This window comes from Apium graveolens, chromosome 9, assembly GCF_009905375.1.
Source record: "Apium graveolens cultivar Ventura chromosome 9, ASM990537v1, whole genome shotgun sequence".
In the NCBI taxonomy this organism is placed as follows: Eukaryota; Viridiplantae; Streptophyta; class Magnoliopsida; order Apiales; family Apiaceae; genus Apium; species Apium graveolens.
The window spans coordinates 272,917,786-272,938,441 of NC_133655.1; the positions used below are offsets into that span (position 1 = coordinate 272,917,786).

At 34.8% G+C, this 20,656-nt stretch overlaps 2 protein-coding genes across 2 annotated transcripts; both read left to right on the plus strand.

Annotated features, from left to right (window-relative positions):
- The first annotated feature begins 11,888 nt into the window (after positions 1-11,888).
- On the plus strand, positions 11,889-12,665 carry LOC141686356 (uncharacterized). The gene has a single exon (XM_074491395.1). It carries the CDS (start codon positions 11,889-11,891, stop codon positions 12,663-12,665), a length of 777 nt encoding a protein of 258 aa, XP_074347496.1.
- Positions 12,666-15,521: 2,856 nt separating this feature from the next.
- LOC141686612 (zinc finger A20 and AN1 domain-containing stress-associated protein 1) lies at positions 15,522-16,286 on the plus strand. The gene has a single exon (XM_074491642.1). It carries the CDS (start codon positions 15,656-15,658, stop codon positions 16,133-16,135), a length of 480 nt encoding a protein of 159 aa, XP_074347743.1. The 5' UTR covers positions 15,522-15,655; the 3' UTR covers positions 16,136-16,286.
- The last annotated feature ends 4,370 nt before the right edge of the window (positions 16,287-20,656 follow it).

A 20,656-nucleotide genomic window follows, 5' to 3' on the forward strand; every position in this document is an offset into this window, starting at 1 on the left:
AGGTGATTAAAGCTTGGAAAACATCCAGGGATGTCCATGCTCAAATCACCAAAGTTCAAGGAATCGAGTCGTTCTGTGATGAAGCCTGGAAAAAGGACAAAGAGAAACTAGAACCTAATTTGGTATATGGACTGCTAACAGATGTAGACTCGACGGATGATAAGGACTATCCGTCGGATAACAAAGAATGTTATCCGTCGAATGATGAAAATCCTCATCCGTCGGCTGTGAGCAAGCCCATTAGCAAAGCCAAATTAATTAAGCTGAATAAGAAGTATGGGTCTGTTTCCAAGAACTTTGTTTCAGGAGAGTCAAGTCAAGTTAAGAAAGAAAAAAAGGCTAATGTTGGTCACATGAATGTTAAACAGTTAAGTGATAGACTTGAGAAAATTGAGGTAAAAATAGAGACTAAAAGGAAAAACAATAGGAATGGTAAAGTAGGGATTAACAAACACAATAACTACACACCTGATAAATATGCTCCTAGAAAAATCTGTGTCAAGTGTGGTAGTGTAAATCATTTATCTGTTAATTGCAAATCTGCCAGGCCTACTCTCATGTCTGTTCAGTCTCAATTTCCTAACATGAATGTCATGCCTCCCATGCTTGTTAATGTTATGCCTACACAGAACATGAATGCACAGTTTGCTAATATGCCATTTGCACCTAATCCTTATTATGTTGCATATAGTATGCCATAAATGCCATTTAGCATGCCTTACTGGAATAACATGTTTACACCAAGCATGCCATTTCATGTTAGTCATAATATGCATGATAATTCTGTTGCAATGAATGGTTTTAAAGGTTCAACCCAAATGACTAAGGATGAATCTGAAATTCCTAAGTCAAATGAGACAAGACCTAAGAAATAGAAAAAGAAAGCTAACAAGGCAGGACCCAAGGAAACTTGGGTACCAAAATCAACTTGATTTGATTTTGATGTGTGCAGGGAAACAGAAAGAATCTTTGGTACTTAGATAGTGGTTGTTCAAGACCCATGACTGGCGATTCTACCCTGCTCACAGAGTTTAAGGAGAGAGCTGGCCCAAGTATTACTTTTGGAGATGACAGCAAGGGTTATACTGTGGGATATGGCTTGATTTCAAAGGAAAATGTCATCATTGAGGAGGTTGCATTAGTGGATGGTCTCAAACATAATCTATTGAGTATCAGCCAGCTTTGTGACAAAGGCAATTCAGTAACCTTCAACTCAGAAGCCTGTGTTATGACTTATAAAAGAAGCAACAAAGTGGTATTGACTGGTGTGAGAAACGGAAATATGTACCTAGCTGATTTCAACTCATCCAATGCAGAGTCCGTAACTTGTCTTCTCGGTAAAGCAAGTCAGGATGAAAGTTGGCTATGGCACAAGAAGCTATCCCATTTAAAGTTCAAGACCATGAATGAGCTGGTAAAGAAAGAACTGGTAAGAGACATTCCTCTAGTGGAGTTTTCAAAGGATGGACTGTGTGATGCCTGCCAAAAAGGGAAGCAGATCAAAGCATCATTCAGGAAGAAACTTGATTCAACAATTGAAGAGCCTTTGCAACTGCTTCACATGGATTTGTTTAGACCAGTCAATGTATTGTCCATCTCAAGGAAAAGATTTTTCCTAGTAATTGTAGATGATTTCTCAAAGTTCTTTTGGACATATTTCCTAAAGTCTAAAGATGAGGCTAGTGAAATCATCATCAATCACATAAGGCAAGTCAACAATCATCCTGATTTTAAAGTTAGAAGAATCAGGAGTGACAATGGAACTGAGTTCAAGAATTCTATCATGAGAGCATTTTGGGAGGAAAAAGGGATTTTGCATGAGTTTTCAGCAGCAAGGACTCCACAACAGAATGGAGCAGTGGAAAGGAAGAACAGATCACTTATTGAAGCTGCTAGGACAATGCTTGAAGAATCTAAACTACCAACATATTTCTGGGCTGAAGCGGTAAATACTGCATGTTACACTCAGAACATTTCTCTGGTTAATCAAGCAAGATGCATGACTCCCTATCAATTGTTCAAGAACAAGAAGCCAACTCTAAACTTTCTTCATCTCTTTGGCTGCAAATGCTATATCCTGAGAAATCAAACTGATCAACATGGGAAGTTTGATGCTAAAGGAGATGAAGGAATTTTTGTTGGATATGCTGTTGGTAAAGCATATAGAGCCTACATCTAAAACCAATATTGTTGTGGAATCTATACATGTTGTGTATGATGATAAAAAGATTGAAGGACTGAAAGAAGGAGATTACCATGAGAGCCTCAAATTCGACAATGTGGAGATGGTTAGTGATGACAGTGATGGTGAAAGTGATCAAGAAACAGTGTCTATGGATAATGCAGACAAATCTACTACCAATGAAACACAAAAATCAACATTTATCGAGGTGCATAATGCTTCATCCGTTGGAAGGAAATCTGCGTTATCCATCGGGAGACAACCTGCCTCATCCATCGGTACTCAAAATTCACCATCCGTCGGGTTATCAAAAAGGACAGGAGGTCAAGACTCATTACCTATAGAAAGTTCCCCTTTCTCAAATCAAAGATCCAGAAATTCGGGGGGAGTTTCTAGCAATCAAACCTCAATCACACATCAAGACAACTATGAGGTCTCTTCATCTAGAGCTAATCTACCTCAAGAAAGGAAATGGACAAAAGATCACCCCTTTGAGCTTATCATTGGTGATGTTTCTTCTAGAGTTCAAACAAGAAGAGCAACTTACGAAGAATGTCTATACAGCAGCTTTCTGTCAAAGGAAGAACCAAATAAGGTTGAAGAAGCTTTATTGGATCCTGATTAGATTTTAGCTATGCAGGAGGAGCTAAACCAATTTGAAAGGAATGATGTATGGAATTCGGTACCCAAGCCTAAAGGAAAGAATCTAATAGACACCAAGTGGGTATTCTGAAACAAGATGGATGAAAATGGCATAGTAGTCAGGAATAAAGCTAGATTGGTTGCTAAGGGCTATTGTCAGCAAGAAGGAATTGATTTTGATGAAACATTTGCTCCTGTTGCAAGACTTGAAGCCATCAGAATCTTCTTAGCCTATGCAGCCCATGCCAATTTCAAGGTCTATCAAATGGATGTCAAAAGTGCCTTTCTGAATGGAGATTTGGAGGAAGAAGTATATGTTAGTCAACCTCCGGATTTTGAAGATCCAAATTTTCCAGAATATATCTATTATCTTTTGAAAGCACTTTATGGACTGAAGCAAGCACCTAGAGCCTGGTATGACACTTTATCAAAGTTCCTTTTGGAAATCAACCAACCTTCCTTCCTTTTTGATCATGCTTAGGTCATCATTCTTAAGTCATCTTCCCATGCTTGTCCTCTTCTTATTGATTTGATGACATCATCCTCACTAACCTCTTTGATTAGCTCCTAATTACTTGGCTAATGACCGCTGATCTGTTATACGGTTCGCTTAACTTTCGTTTTCATTTATCGTTTGAGGGATCATACCCGGGAACTTATTACTTGGGTTCCCTTAACCTTTCTCAATACATTATATTCCTTTTATGATCCTTTCTTATAATCCTTGAATTTAAATCCTTTTTATCCTGTTCCCTTATACTCAATTCTTTCGGTATCTGGTGGATTTTCGGGAAAAATCAAACTGTTCGAATTTGGATTCTGACGATCTTTACATACACTTATATCCCATATAAAGTACTAATAAGATCTCAGAATAACAATAGAAGAACCCCTACATAGTGTGGCATGAAAAGTTTTCTTATTCAGCATAATCAGCAAAACACTATTCATAAGGGTTACTAAAAGTTCAAAAAATTTGGGGTTATTACAAAGATTATTTCGCAAGCATAATCCTGGAATGGATTTAGAAATTCTCAAGGAGGAAGAAACTAGATTTGCAGCTGAGAAGACAAATCTTAAGTCTAAAGCTTCTAATGCTAAGAAACCTCCAAGGCATAAGGCAAAAGGCATTATGATCAAGGAAAGCTCTAAGGCTTCAAAGCCCAAGACAAGATCACAAGTTGATATTGATCCCAAGGCAAAAGGGAAAAGAAAGATTGATGAACCAACAAAGATACAAGAGATGAAGATTCCTCAAATCCTGATGAAACCACTGTACAATATGGTTCAAGATTTTGATGATACAGCTGTTGAAGATGAAACTGTTGAAACTCTGAAAAGAAGGAAGATAATTGAAGAATCTAAGACAACCTCTGACATAGCTCAAGTTGTTCAGAGTGAAGAACAGCAAGCTACAGAAGAAACAACAAATTCTGATCAAGTCATCAAGACATCAACCTCTGACAAAGCTCAAGTGGATTTGAACAAATTGACAGTTACTGATAAGAGAAAACTCATATGGAAGAATGTTAATCCATCAGATCCTAAGAAAAGTCAACTGTTATCTGATTTCATGACTGTTGGATTAAAAGCCGGAGAAACAAGAGATAGAGCTGGATTAGGTTCTGAGGAAGCCAAAATCAAAATAGGAGTTGAAGTACTTACAAGAGATCCATTTTTATTGACTGACAAACCTCTTGAAGAAGTTACACAGAAACACCTTGATAAGGTTATATCTGTTCAAGTGGTACTGGATGCTCATGATAAAATAATGTCAAAGAAAAGCTGATTCTGTTTCTTGAAAATGGAAGAACATACAGAATATCAGAATTAGATGCGCTGAACAAATCTCTGAAAGAACTTTAATTCTTTCATTATCTTTTGGAGATAAAGTCTAATATTACCAGGAGATGGTTAAATTTCATCATGAAGACTATAAGGGATAAAGCCAAAATCTCTGGATCAAGGGTTACGGAATTCATTCCAAATATAGTTGAAGATGATGGAAGTGAAATCCTAATGAAGAAGGATTCTGCTTAACTTGAAGTTATTCTGAAAGAGAAATGTTTGTGCTACAATGAAGACTCATCTCATCCAAGAGTAATCAGACTTGGTGATGGATTAGAAATAAATCACATCTCAGCACTTAGGACTGCAATCTACCAGATTGGAAGTCAAGATGAAGAAATGAAACAAGTCAAGGCTACATTATCTCAAGTCCTGAGGAATAAAGAAGAAAAGTTGATATCAAACTTTATCAAGAATCACTTTGGATTCAGATTGACTTAGTAAAATTGGTAAAAGCTACAAGGACTGTAAGTTGTAGTTAGTTGTCTAATTAAACTCTCATTGTATTTGTACTTAAATATTTTTGACATCATCAAATCTATTAACTTGTATATTTTGCATAATTTACAAGTTAAGGGAGATTGTTAGATATATTTGTGATGTCATGATTAATCTGATGTGTTTAGTTTCAAAACTTAATATCAGGATTTACTGGAAATCAGAACTTACTGAAGTCATGATTTATATCGGGACTTAAGTGCGGGTACTTCAGGTAAGGAATGCAGCTGATTTACAGGAGAAGATCTAGACTAAAACAAAAGAAGATATGCATGAAGAGTTAGAAAACTTGTAGAAGATAATACCTGATTGATATATTTTAGGAGACGGAATTATATTCCATATCAATTAGAAGATATCTTGTAAATGTGTACTATATAAACACAGACTTAGGGTTTACACTATAAGTGTTATCATTATCGAGAATATTATACATTGTAACCCTAGCAGCTCTTAGTGATATTGTTCATCACTGAGAGAGAACAACTGTTCTATTGTAACAGAGTTTATTGAATATACTTGATTATTGTTACATACTTGTGTTGATAAATCGATTTGATTGTATAAACACTATATTCAACGCCCTTCTATAGTGTTGTGTGACCTAACAAGCTGAAAGGATGACAACCATTTCTAGTGATTCAATGAATGTCAGTGATGTTGAAAGGAAAAGACTATATCAGCAAGAATACAAAGCTGTTATAGATTCTATTTTCCTCGAAGTTGAGAAATTTACTCACTCAAATTGTCAATTGATGAGGTAAAGAAGGATGTGTATTTCAGGCTTGATGAGAAATTTCTTGAAACTACAATGAGAGACATTCAGCTTAAACTCAGGAAGGAAATAGACATAGCAAAAATAAGTTGAGGCTTTGAGTGCTAGAGTGTCAAATGTTGAAGACTCAGTGGCCAAAATACCTCTAAAAATCAAGAAACACAGACTCAATTACTCCAACATCTAGTGGCTATATAAACTTCAACTCATGTCCTTCAACTTGATGATAACAAAATGGGGGAGAAGGATGTGCTTGTCCAAGTATCCAAAGTAATAGTTTCATCTATTACAATGCCAAAGCCACTAGTAAATAGTGAATTAGACAGCATAGATCTCATCAATCTAGATGCAGCTGAATTAAAGATCAAAGAACATAAGAAAAAAATTGATGAAAGAAATACTCAAGTTTTTGGCTCAACTGAAAATCAATCAAAATCTGTGAAGCATTTCACACAGTTAAGGCCACTAACTCTAGGAGATATAAAGCTGCGGATGGGAAAATGGAGAAACCTCGATAATCAATGAATTCAAGCACATTGTGGTGCTCAAGACCAAACCATCAAACTTCAAGTTCTCAAACAAACACCCAATATTGCTTGATTATCTACGACCCATGTCTGATGAGCAGAAGCTTCTTGGTAAGACAATTGAAAGCTAAGACAACTAAAGATGTAGTCTTAAGAAGCAGAATTATAAGAATCTACAGAAATGGAAAAGTGATTTGTGTGATGAGTGGAAATTCTCAGTTTGTTGAAGCTAAGAAAGAAGAAGACATGAAGATAAAGTCATTGCCAAAGAAAAGGAAAATTCAAAAGAAGAATGAGAAGCCTGCTACTACTACAACTGAACTGAAAATGGATGATAAAACTAAGAAGGAAGAAGGAAAAAAGGCCAAAAAATGCTACATAAAAGGAAAGTGAACCATCTCAATATATGCCAACAAGCCAACCAACTGTAACCACTATGGAAGCAGCTGAAATAAAGGTCAACACTGAGGTCAACTTTCTTGGTGAACCCATGGTACCAAAGGATGAGCCTATATATTGGGCTAATTTACTAGTTCCTGGTCTAAACATATCATTTTCCACAAAGAAGAGAAACCCAAGGAAGAAAAGCAGAGGAACCAAGCCAACCCTACCTCAACCCAAAGCCATATCAAAACCCAAGCCTGCTATCAACAAAAATTTTCAAGTTTACATTTGTGACATTAAGGAATTTTAAGATATTGAACTATTCTTGGAAGAAATGGATGAAGTAAGAGGGATTGATGCCAACTACAGGCTTCGAGAAAATTAGTGCTCAAATACAAAGGGGGTAATGAGATCGCATGACCTTTCTACAGGATTCTCGATGAAAGTTACAATGTCTTGGTCAAAGTATTTACTGCAAAAAGATCAGTTCAATCAGACAAAGCTGGAGAGATCCTAGTACACTACCAAGAATTTTAACTTTTCCAAACATTGAGAATATAGTGCATATGAAGCTCTACTCGATTATGAAGTTCGGGGATGAAAAATATGTCAGCAGATTCTTTAGACTTGAAAATCAGCTAAAAATTTCAAGAATTGAAACTCTCAAAGTGATGCAAGAGATGTCGGATATAAATGAAGAAGATGAAGTTGAATTCTACAAATAACTCCAACTTCAGATAGAGGAGAATAATGAAAAAATGGGAAAGAAGACAAGGGAATCAAGGAAAAAGAAATTATTTTCTCCGTCTAGAGGAACACCTTAAAAATGGCATGTAATTTTCTATAAACTTTCTCTGTATAGTTCAATTTTAATGCAGCACTTTCAGTTTATCTACTTTTAATGTATTAGTTTTTATAGGGTATTTTGTTATCATCAGGTCAACCTGAATTTATATCTATAATTTCATTAGACATAAGTTAAAGAAGATTGTTAAGAATATGTTATAGTCTTGATGATAATTCACCAAAACACCTTAAGTAAATTTATTAAGTGTCTTTTGTAGCTTTCAACGGATGACCACAGTTATCTATCCGTTGAAAGAGTAGCTTAATATTAATAAGTATGTATCACATTAGGTACACTAGAATAGCTGGGGAATTTGAGAATTTTAGTTGTTTCTAAATCATGTTGACTACTAGCTTTCTAAATCATGTTGACTACTGGCAAGATATATAAAATAGGTGGGTTAATTGTAAAATATAAAATGCCTTGTAATTTTGTATAAGTGAAAGAGTATCAACTACTATGGAACAACTTCAACTGCTAATCTATAAAACTTCAACGGATGACTCTATAAACCTTAACAGATGAGCTAGTCAAGTTTTAACGGATAACAGATGAAGTTTTAGATGATAACACCTACGAAGTCTCAACGCATAATCTACAGAATAGCAGTTGAAAGGGACTTGACAGAACCTGACAGGGTCACATGAGTCGATAGTGCGCAAAAGGAATGTGGCGGCCTGATTGCACCTGTTAGAAGAAAAAGAAGCATTTTCATTTCCATGCAAGACAAGCTTGTTCAAAGATGTTTTATCTAACTTGGATTGCATTGGACAGAGAAATGACGAAACATGTGATATAGACATAATTAATAGATGTATTGTTTGTCTTATTACAAAATGTAACTTGGTGATATATAAACCCAGTGTAGCAAGTGTTTAGATGTAAAAAAATTATTTTGATTTAGAACAAAAAGAGAAAGCAAGATATATCTTTAGTCTCTCAAGTTTTAAGTTGTAAAATACTTGTACGGAGACGCGTGCATTCTTATATCACACAGATTTTTTCAATATATACATCTGTGGTGGAAATACAAATCCACAATAAAGTTTTTAAACTCCTGTTTATTTATTTTGTGATTTAAATACTTTATAATCTTTTATCTGCACTCTTGCATATTCAAACACAGTTGTATATTTAAGAAAGAATTTTTCAGTAAAAGTAAAAAGTAACCAGAATTTCATTTAACCCCATTTGGTAATTATGTTGTTATATTGTTACGCAATAACATATATACCAATTTTTTTAGAAAATAATCTCACGATCCGAATTAAATACTCAAAATTTTAGTAGAAAACTTAAATGTCAAATTAAATATACCTTAATTTTTAATTTTGGAATGAATAATTCGAATCTTATTTAATATATCCTTCAAAAATAAATATCCCGAAAATATTTTATATTGAAAAACTTAAGAAAAAATAAATTCAAAGGTTTTCAAATAAAAACTTTTTTGAAAATAAATTTGTAAAAAATTATCTATATTTATTAAATCGTCACAACATTAATATATTTATTCAAAAAATCTTTAAAAATTTGTATATTGATTAATATTATATTATAATTCGCTTAGTGCATAGAAAATAAAAATTTTAATTAGTTCATTTTTCCCTGGTTAATTGTCATCAAGTAGTTTATATTTAAAGAAGAAAACAATACGATATTAAAACCCAAATCAACTACCTCTGAACATGAGTATACTCTTAAAATTTCAAATTATAAAAAAAAATCAAATATTTGATCAAAATTAGGGAGGCTGTAAAATCCGTAATTTTATATTTAATTTATTTATTAGATATTATGATATTAATTCGTTTAGATAAATATTTTAAATTAGAATATCCCGGAAACTTTTTGTGTAAGTAATTAAGTTGGGAAAAGATTTCTTATTTGTGGAAATAAGTGTAAGAATAAATTAGAAAATCGAAATCTTTTTATTTTAGGTATTTGTGTGTCAAATATTTTATTTTTAGAATTTGCTTGGAGAGCATACAAAATCTATAGGAGGAAATTGTATTATATCCTAATTAAAATTAGGGTTGTGTGTTTGTGTGCCTATATAAGAACCCCTCTATAATAATTTTGAGCCGCGCAGACAGCTTTGAGCTAGAGCTAAAGGTACGTATTTTCTTTTTATTTTATTTCTGGTACGACATGCGTAGCTTTGGACATGTATGTTTCAATATTTTAGTTTTGTTTGAGTATAATAGTTGTCTACCATGTTTTAATTGGTCTGAGAATGAAACATGCGCCCGTGTGGTTCTTTTTTTTTTGTATGAATAATTAAAGTTATTAACATGTTCGGTTACTTAATTGGCTTGTTTTTTTTCTTTATTGATAAATTTTTTTTGTAATATTTTATTAGCTGATATATGTTTACGTGCTGGTTTAAAGGTTTTGTAAATTTTGAGTTAGTAAATTTAATTTAGTATTAACGTATAAGCTTTGTGCTTGTTATATATTTAGTACTTTAATTTTATTGCAAATTTGTTTGTTAATTTTGTTTACATGTATTTTTTTGTCTATTTTGTCCAAAGTGCATGCATAGTTCCGTATGTTCAAGTTTCTTTTTGTATAATTGTGCGAATAGTTCAAAGGAAATTGTACAAAGGATTAATATATTTCATGAGTTAACTGTACATGCATGCAGAAGCCTTGTTAAATTTATTTTAGATTATTGAATTGTTAATAGTAGATAATGGTAAATCTAATTGATTAATGTAATTATGCGCATGTGATCAAAATACGTGGTCTGCTAGTTTGTTTGCTTAAGTGCTTCATGTAATCTGAGTGTACAAATTTGTTATTAATTATTATGTGTTTTGCTAATTAAAATTTTAGGATCTGATCGTGTGTAATTTTCGATTTTCAGTCGACTTCGAGGTAAGTACTTTTGACTTACTTTTAATTTTCGAAAAAGATATTTCAGTTCTGTTTTTAATTTCGTATAAGATTTAAGAAACTTTGATTTCGAAATTATAAGATATAAGTATTTGTGAATTTTAGAACCCAGTCTCTACGTTTTCGAACCGTTCGTAATTTACGCTATAGTTCCGGAACTAGCCTTAGATACCCTTAGTAGGCGCACGAGTGTGCAACTTTAGATACCTATTAAGGGCGCGTAATTATTGAACTTTAGATGCCGACCACTGGCAAAGTGTGGTATAAAGAATAAGAATAAGAATTAGATGCCGGCTACTGGCAAAGTGTGGCCGTAGATCAAGACTGTGGTATTTATAAGAATTATCGTTTCGTTCTGTTTTATTCTGTTCAGATCTGGTATAAAATCTGTACTGTTATAAACTCTGCTCTGTTCTGTTTTAAATTCTGACTTATAAAATATAAAACTTTGGGTTGGATTTATTTTAGAAAATGTTTTACAAAATTATTATTGTTTTAAAAAAAATCGTTTTATCAAAACACCCATTGTTTTTCTGTTTAAAAGTTAGTCAATTTGTACTTGCTGAGCTGTGTAGCTCACCCCTTTTAACATTTCAGGTTCGGAATTTGGAGCATATTAAAATTAAGGAATGAGAACTATGTGGAGATCTGTGCTGCTTCGTTTTGTGCTATTTGAATTAGAATAAAGATTTTGTTTTTAGAGAATAAATTTAATTATCTGTTAGACAATTATTATCGGATTTGTGGAGCTGCGTCTCTGTTTTTATGATTTTGATTATTGAGTTTGACCGCTGCTTTGACCTTCGTGATATATTTGAATTATCGAATAAGAATCTATTTTATTTAAGTTTTGGTATTTAGATTTAATAGTCCGGAAGTACGGGTCGTCACAGTTGGTATCAGAGCAGGCTGTCCTTCGGAGTGTATTAGGTATGGGACTAGTACATTCCCTAGGATGCGATCCTTTAGACTATCGTATAGGTCTTAGAAAATTATTTTGGATTTAGGGCATTTATTTGTGTGATTATTTGATATGTTTGACTTTTGTGACTATAAGTTTAGAATTTGTTTTGTGTGTTCTAGTAAAGATGAATGGAGAAAATCAGAACAACAATGAAAATCAGGGCAATAATGATGAAGGAGGAAACGTCTTTGACCAGCTGGCTGAAACTTTAGCTGTGCTTGTGAATCAGCAACCAAAGCCCAACATCGTTTCTCAGTTCAAGCGTTTGAACCCGCCAACTTTTGATGGAGCTACAGGACCCGGTTGAGATGTGGATCCAAGAGATGGAAAAAGCTTTCGGACTTCTGGGGAGCAATGAGGAACAGAAGGTGACCTTAGCTGTGTACCAATTGCAAGGAAGCGCTTACGACTGGTGGCTTATGGAAAAGAGAAAGAATGAGACGACAAATCTTGAAGAAAATCATGAACCGTACACTTGGGCAAAGTTCAAGAAGGCTTTAGAGGACAAGTACTTTCCGAGAACAGTTCGTCTGCAGAAAGAGAGGGACTTTATTCGACTTCAACAAGGTGGAAGAACCGTCATTGAATACGAAGCAGAATTTGCAAAGCTTGCGAAGTACGCGTCGACCCTAGTAGCAGATGAGAGCAGTCGAGCACGAAGATTAGAGGAGGGACTTCGAAGTGACATCAGGAATTCAGTGGCGTCGTTTGAACTTCAGACGTACGAGGCTGTCCTCAACAAGGCGTTAGTGATCGAAAGGGGCTTGGCAGAATCTGAAAAGGCGTCTGGCAGTTGGAATAAGAGGCGGTTCACTCAAACTAGTGAGCAATCTTTTCAAGGGGGACCACTCAAGAAGCCACACGTGTACGATAACATCGGAGGTCAAGGTGATCGAGAAAGGTGTTCGAGGTGCGGCAAGAATCATCCCGACAAAGTCTGCCGTTGGAATACTGGTGCTTGTTTCCATTGCGGAGAAGTAGGACACAAGATTTCGAATTGTCCGCACAACCCGCCACCGCCACCAAGGAAGGAAGCAGATAACAAGATGGGCAAGGGGCGTGTGTTCCAGCTCACAGGAAATGACGACTATCGCAATTAATGTATGATTTCTTTTCTTTAATGACTTATAAAAAAAATTATGCGAATTTGGGGACCAAATTTTTTTTTTAAGGAGGGAAGAATGTAAAATCCGTAATTTTATATTTAATTTATTTATTAGATATTATGATATTAATTCGTTTAGATAAATATTTTAAATTAGAATATCCCGGAAACTTTTTGTGTAAGTAATTAAGTTGGGAAAAGATTTCTTATTTGTGGAAATAAGTGTAAGAATAAATTAGAAAATCGAAATCTTTTTATTTTAGGTATTTGTGTGTCAAATATTTTATTTTTAGAATTTGCTTGGAGAGCATACAAAATCTATAGGAGGAAATTGTATTATATCCTAATTAAAATTAGGGTTGTGTGTTTGTGTGCCTATATAAGAACCCCTCTATAATAATTTTGAGCCGCGCAGACAGCTTTGAGCTAGAGCTAAAGGTACGTATTTTCTTTTTATTTTATTTCTGGTACGACATGCGTAGCTTTGGACATGTATGTTTCAATATTTTAGTTTTGTTTGAGTATAATAGTTGTCTACCATGTTTTAATTGGTCTGAGAATGAAACATGCGCCCGTGTGGTTCTTTTTTTTTTGTATGAATAATTAAAGTTATTAACATGTTCGGTTACTTAATTGGCTTGTTTTTTTTCTTTATTGATAAATTTTTTTTGTAATATTTTATTAGCTGATATATGTTTACGTGCTGGTTTAAAGGTTTTGTAAATTTTGAGTTAGTAAATTTAATTTAGTATTAACGTATAAGCTTTGTGCTTGTTATATATTTAGTACTTTAATTTTATTGCAAATTTGTTTGTTAATTTTGTTTACATGTATTTTTTTGTCTATTTTGTCCAAAGTGCATGCATAGTTCCGTATGTTCAAGTTTCTTTTTGTATAATTGTGCGAATAGTTCAAAGGAAATTGTACAAAGGATTAATATATTTCATGAGTTAACTGTACATGCATGCAGAAGCCTTGTTAAATTTATTTTAGATTATTGAATTGTTAATAGTAGATAATGGTAAATCTAATTGATTAATGTAATTATGCGCATGTGATCAAAATACGTGGTCTGCTAGTTTGTTTGCTTAAGTGCTTCATGTAATCTGAGTGTACAAATTTGTTATTAATTATTATGTGTTTTGCTAATTAAAATTTTAGGATCTGATCGTGTGTAATTTTCGATTTTCAGTCGACTTCGAGGTAAGTACTTTTGACTTACTTTTAATTTTCGAAAAAGATATTTCAGTTCTGTTTTTAATTTCGTATAAGATTTAAGAAACTTTGATTTCGAAATTATAAGATATAAGTATTTGTGAATTTTAGAACCCAGTCTCTACGTTTTCGAACCGTTCGTAATTTACGCTATAGTTCCGGAACTAGCCTTAGATACCCTTAGTAGGCGCACGAGTGTGCAACTTTAGATACCTATTAAGGGCGCGTAATTATTGAACTTTAGATGCCGACCACTGGCAAAGTGTGGTATAAAGAATAAGAATAAGAATTAGATGCCGACTACTGGCAAAGTGTGGCCGTAGATCAAGACTGTGGTATTTATAAGAATTATCGTTTCGTTCTGTTTTATTCTGTTCAGATCTGGTATAAAATCTGTACTGTTATAAACTCTGCTCTGTTCTGTTTTAAATTCTGACTTATAAAATATAAAACTTTGGGTTGGATTTATTTTAGAAAATGTTTTACAAAATTATTATTGTTTTAAAAAAAATCGTTTTATCAAAACACCCATTGTTTTTCTGTTTAAAAGTTAGTCAATTTGTACTTGCTGAGCTGTGTAGCTCACCCCTTTTAACATTTCAGGTTCGGAATTTGGAGCATATTAAAATTAAGGAATGAGAACTATGTGGAGATCTGTGCTGCTTCGTTTTGTGCTATTTGAATTAGAATAAAGATTTTGTTTTTAGAGAATAAATTTAATTATCTGTTAGACAATTATTATCGGATTTGTGGAGCTGCGTCTCTGTTTTTATGATTTTGATTATTGAGTTTGACCGCTGCTTTGACCTTCGTGATATATTTGAATTATCGAATAAGAATCTATTTTATTTAAGTTTTGGTATTTAGATTTAATAGTCCGGAAGTACGGGTCGTCACAGAGGCACTATCCAAACAATGAGGTACAATTGAAAATTATTAAAATCATAATTGATAAATAATAATTTTAACAAAAAAAATTCTAAATCTAACATAATGCATACAAAAAAGTTTTGAGACTTTTTCATAAATACCCAAATTTCACAAAAAAAATACAAAAATACTATAAAGTTTTAAAAATATTTGTAAAAATACGTGCAATCATTTTTTCAATCATATTTGTAATTTAAAATTATAAAAAAAAATTAACAAATATACGTTGTGTAAATTACAGCCATGTTTACAACCTAAGATGCAATATAAAATGGAATCCAAAACAGTTACAAAATTTATATTAAATTACAATATATTATTCAACATCATATTTTTAAAAACATTTTGAAAAATTAATAAAATTACAAATAATTTAATAAAAAATAATATTTTTAACAATTTCCAAAAAATTTATTCTCCATATTTTTCTCCGGCCCCACACCCACACCAGTTACCTTCAAAAGGTTTAAAATTGCAGTAGTAAAAACGGACAACGTCAAATATAAAAAGGGGTGCTACCATGTGAAAATGGTTCCAGAACTTACTAGGCGCTTCTTACTAAAAAAAAGTAAATTAAATTACACGGTGCCTGATGTATGTAGACGGTTATCGATACATATATTTAATTAATTTCCTTTGGAATTTGGATATACACGTTGTTTTTGACTACCGCCTCACGTATCGAGTCCTAATCCACTCCGCGTACAAATCAATCCACTCCTATTTATACTCTCTCTATTCAACACCCCCTATATAAACACACCTGCACAAATTTATTTTATTCATTCAAATATCTTCATAATTAAATTTTATTTGTTCCATAAAATTTATAGATCGGAGATGAGTTCCAACGGCAGCAACGATGGCACGACTTACAAGACATCGGAGCCGATATACTGCGCCAACGGCTGCGGCTTCTTCGGCTCGGCTTCAACTAATAATTTATGTTCAAAGTGTCATCGAGATCTTGTTATTCATGAAGAGCAAGCGGCTTCGGCTAAAGCGGCGGTTGATAAAATAGTTGACAAGTTTTCGGTTAAACCGGAACCGGTTCAGGTTCCGGTTCGGGATGTACCGGTTCAGCCGGTTGGATTGGTGGAGGTGGCGGCGAAGGAAGAGACAAAGAATGCGAATCGGTGTACGAGTTGTCGGAAGAAGGTTGGTGTGCTAGGGTTTAAGTGTAAGTGTGGTGATGTGTATTGTGGGGTACATAGGTATCCTGAGAAACACGAGTGTCAGTTTGATTTCAAGGGTGTCGGGAAGGAAGCTATTGCGTTGGCTAACCCGGTTGTCAAGGCGGATAAGATCCAGAGGATCTGAGTTTAGTTTATGATTTCGGTTACGGTTTGGTTTTTAATCGAATTGAATTGGAATAGTTGTACTTTGTTGAGCGAAAATGAACGCTCGAAGTGGAATATGAATGATTTTTAGATAATACATATTTGAATTGTGGTGATTGATTTATATTTTACTTTTGTTTGTTGTGGATTAAAATTTTATTTATTTATTCTTTTGTAAATAAAAAGAATAAAGTTACGGAGAAGGTTAGGAAGGGCGATGAGGATTATGTCATTGTTTCTTCTCCATGATTGAAATTACATGTTCTCAGAAAGGCAGCTTCCTGAAATTTAATCTCGTATAGTTAATCTTATGATTGTTCTGGAGGATAATGTTTGACATGCAGTTCAATTTTGATTACTTGGTGATGTATAGATTTTTCGATCTTCGAAACCGAATTCAACTAACTGTATCTGTACGATTGTTTTAGAATTCCGAATTATCTTCTTCAGCTATTAGACTTGCAGCAGCAAAAGGTCTAGAAATAAGAGAGCCGACGTTATGTTAGTAGCTTTTGTATAAATAATATAAAATATTGACTCTTAATAATTTATGATATGATTTTATATTTTAACTATAACAGTGATCCTCATACACCTTTTTTATTATTATTACATTATTAAATTTAAAAAGATATGGACAAAAAATGGAAGGAAGCGAGAGAGAGAAAAAAATAAAAAATAAAAGAGAAATGAATTTTTCATTACTAAAAATGTTATAAGAAAGTACTAGAAATTATTTAACGATAAAAAATAAGTTCATGTTTTCCGTGCTAGGTGCCCCGACCTCTTCAAAATAGACCGAATTGCTGATATCCGAAGTTTTCCGTACGAGCTTGGATAGCTCATCTGTCTTGGAGTTTTCTTCTCTGTTTATCTAGAGGATGGTGGTTTCCGGGATGGTTTCCAGGATACCTCGTACCATTGCTTGATATTATGCCAATTTGGAATCTTTCGCAAAGTATTCTCCGCTGGTTTATTTGACAACAATCCCAGAGTCACTATAGATGACCATCTTGGTTACCCCGAGAGATTTTGCTAACCTGAGTTCGGAGAGGAGTGCCTCATATTTAGCTTGATTGTTTGTTGCTTTGAAGGTGAAGGTTATTTCTTGTTGAATGGCGAACCCTTCCGGGCTAATCCAAATGAGGCCGGCGCCGGACCTCTCGGCTGTTGATGACCCGTCCACATAGAGCTTCAGGGAGTTTATGCCCGGGTTGGCGTCTTCACAGGCGGATCCGCCAGGGCTCCTTTTACTAAGCCCGCGTGGCATTTTGGAGTCCGGTCGATTAGCTTTTTGTTCCGGGCTCCTTTTAGTAACTCAAAGAAAGGAAGGCATTTCTCTACTAATTTTGGGATAAACCTACGAAGGGCTACCAAACATCCTGCCAATTTCTGAATGTCTTTCTGAGTCCGGGGAATTGCCATTTCCATTATGGCCTTGATCTTCTCCGGGTTGGATTTGATTCCCTTTTCACTGAACAAAAAACCGAGAAATTTCCCAAATGGGACTCCGAAAGAACATTTCTCTGGGTTCAGCTTCATGTTGTACTTTCTCAAATTATCGAAACATTCCTTGAGGTCTTTGACGTGATCCGGGATCGTGGTCAACTTTGAGATCATGTCGTCGACATAGGACTCCATATTCCTCCCCAGTTGGTTTTTGAAAATGGTGTTCATCATTTTCTGATATGTTGCTTCAGCGTTGATTAGTCCGAACGACATCATGACGAAGGCGTATACAGCCCGGTGTGTGATAAATGCAGTCTTCGTGATGTCTTCCGGACTCATTTTGACTTAGTTGTATCCAGAAAAAGCATCCATAAAACTTAGCATTACATGGCCCGAAGTTGCATCTATCAGCTGGTCGATTTTGGGAAGTGGGTAGGAGTCTTTGGGGCATGCTGAATTGAGGCTTGTGTAGTCAACACATATTCTCCACTTCTCGTTGAGTTTCTTGACTAGGACAACGTTTGCTAGCCAATCCGGGTACTTAATTTCGCAAATAATATCCGCCTTTAATAACTTCTCCACTTCTTGATCAATTACTTGATGTCTTTCCGGGGCAAAGTTTCTTCGCTGCTTGATGGGTCTTTATTTTGGATCTACGTCTAGGTTGTGCATTGCAATGGATTCATCGATCCCTGGCATGTCCTCCGGGGACCAGCGAACACATCAGCATACTCTTTTAATAGGTCAATAAGCTCCTTCATAAAAGTGGTTTCCTGGCCTTTGCCGATTTTGATCTTCCGGGTGTGGTTCCCGGGCTATAGCTCCACTTCCATTATCTGCTGGGCAGGTTAGACTTTTGTCTTCTCTTTGGTTTCCACAAACTTCTGAATCCGGGCGTCAGCATTGGTTATGTCGTACCCCGAATCTTCGATCATATTCACGTCCAACTTTGGCCTTTTGTTGAGATGTTCGTGATGCTTCGTGCAGCTTTGGCCTTTTGGTAAGGCCATTACCCTCTTCCTGTTTTCAGGGTTTATTTCGGCCATCACCAGAGCCTGCCCATAACATCTCCTGGATATGTCTCGGTCCCCTTTGAGTTCTCCAATGCCTCCCGGGGTGGGAAACTTCAGATTCAAGTGAATCTTTGAAGGGATGGCCCGGAGTTTGGTGATAATAGGCTTCCCGAGAATCATGTTATAAGAGGATGATGCGCTTATCACATAGAATTTTATGACATGCGAGACTTGCCGGGGTGCAGTTCCAAAGACCACGGGGAGGTATATTGTTGTGTATATGTTGTGTACTTGATGATTTCATGAACAAAATACCTTGGTAGATTTTACTTAGTGAAATTATGTAGCACTCGACGGATAAGGTTTATTGTCCTGACGGATGACTCAATATAGTCCCGACGGATGATGACTTATTATCCATCGAGTGAGTAGCTTATGTAACAATAAGTCTGTAGCACATTTCTACATACACATTGTTTAGAATCTGTAGTAGTATTTGAGTCATGTTGACCACAGTTAGATATGCATAATAGGTTGATTAATTGTACATAGATGATGTCTTGTAATTCTGTATAAGTGAAATGAAGTCAAGTGTCTGATTGCTACCCGACGGATGAACAAACAATGAATTCGACGGATGATCAACAACCCGACGGATGATCAATAACTCGACGGATGATCATGAACCCGACAGATAAGGAATTCAAATATATGTTGACAGTGACAATACAGTCACATGCATCGAGTGGATGCAAATGGAATGTGGTAGCCTATTCAACTGGGTTTTTGAGAAAAAAGAAGCATTGCCATTTACATGCTATTATGAAGATATTTAAAGATGCTGGAATAGAGTAATGAAGTAGCATTGTAATAGACTAGATAGTTTTTGTTTTATTATCATGTTTCATTACTTTGTAATCTTGGTGATATATATAAACCAAGAAGTAGCAACTAGGGAAAAATCTAAGATACAAGCAGTGAAACATTTATAAGCAGAATTCTTAGCATTTTTCTGTACTCTTTATTGTTTAATATTTGTAAGCAGCTGTGAGCAATTTGCACACAGGGTTCGCTCGATATATAATATATATCTCTGGTGGAATCATTCAAATCCACCAGAAAGTTTTTAAAGACTCTTGTTTTTAATTACTTGTATTTTGATTCATTTAAGTAACTATTCCGCATTGTGCTAATCAATTCACACTTATATATATTCGAGTTAGAACAATTTTTATTTGAAAGAAAAAGTTTCAAGAATTCCATTCAACCCCCTTCTGTAATTCTTGTTATATTGTTAAGGGACTAACAATTGGTATCAGAGCAAGCTCTTAACTTACAAAGAGTTTAAAGATCAAAACAATACAGCAAGATGAACAAGAAGGATGTTGGAGTCAAGATCCCTTTTCTGGATAAAGATAATTACCATCATTGGAAGGTAAAGATGCATCTTCATTTGCTTTCTCAAGATGAGGCCTATGTTGACTGCATAGAAAGAGGTCCTCATATTCCAATGAGAGCTGCAACAGGAAACAAGCCATCAGTACCCAAGCCATGCATGAATGGTCTGATCCTGACATTGAACAAGTCAGGAAGGATAAAAATGCCATGAATATCCTGTTTAATGGAGTTGATGGAGATATGTTTGACAACATTATCAACTTCAAAACTGCCAAGGATGTTTGGGATACAATACAGATCATCTGTGATGGCACTGAGCATGTTAGAGAAAACAAGATGCAGCTCCTGATTCAGCAATATGAGCATTTTCATAATGAAGAAAGTGAGTCTCTCACTGACATTTTTAGTAGGTTTCAAAAACTACTAAATGCTCTAAAGTTGTATGGAAGGGTCTATCAGATAAAAGACTCCAATATGAAATTCCTTAGATCTCTTCCAAAGGAATGAAAATCAATGACAGTCTCATTAAGAAACTCACAAGATTATAAGGAGTTTACTTTGGAGAGACTGTATGACATCCTGAAAACTTATGAGCTTGAAATAGAGTAAGATGAGAGGATGGAGAGAGGAAAGAAGAAAGG

Excerpts from the sequence above, each read along its gene's own strand:
- LOC141686356 (XM_074491395.1), top strand. The coding sequence starts at position 11,889 with ATGGAAAAAGCTTTCGGACTTCTGGGGAGCAATGAGGAACAGAAGGTG.
- LOC141686612 (XM_074491642.1), top strand. The coding sequence starts at position 15,656 with ATGAGTTCCAACGGCAGCAACGATGGCACGACTTACAAGACATCGGAG.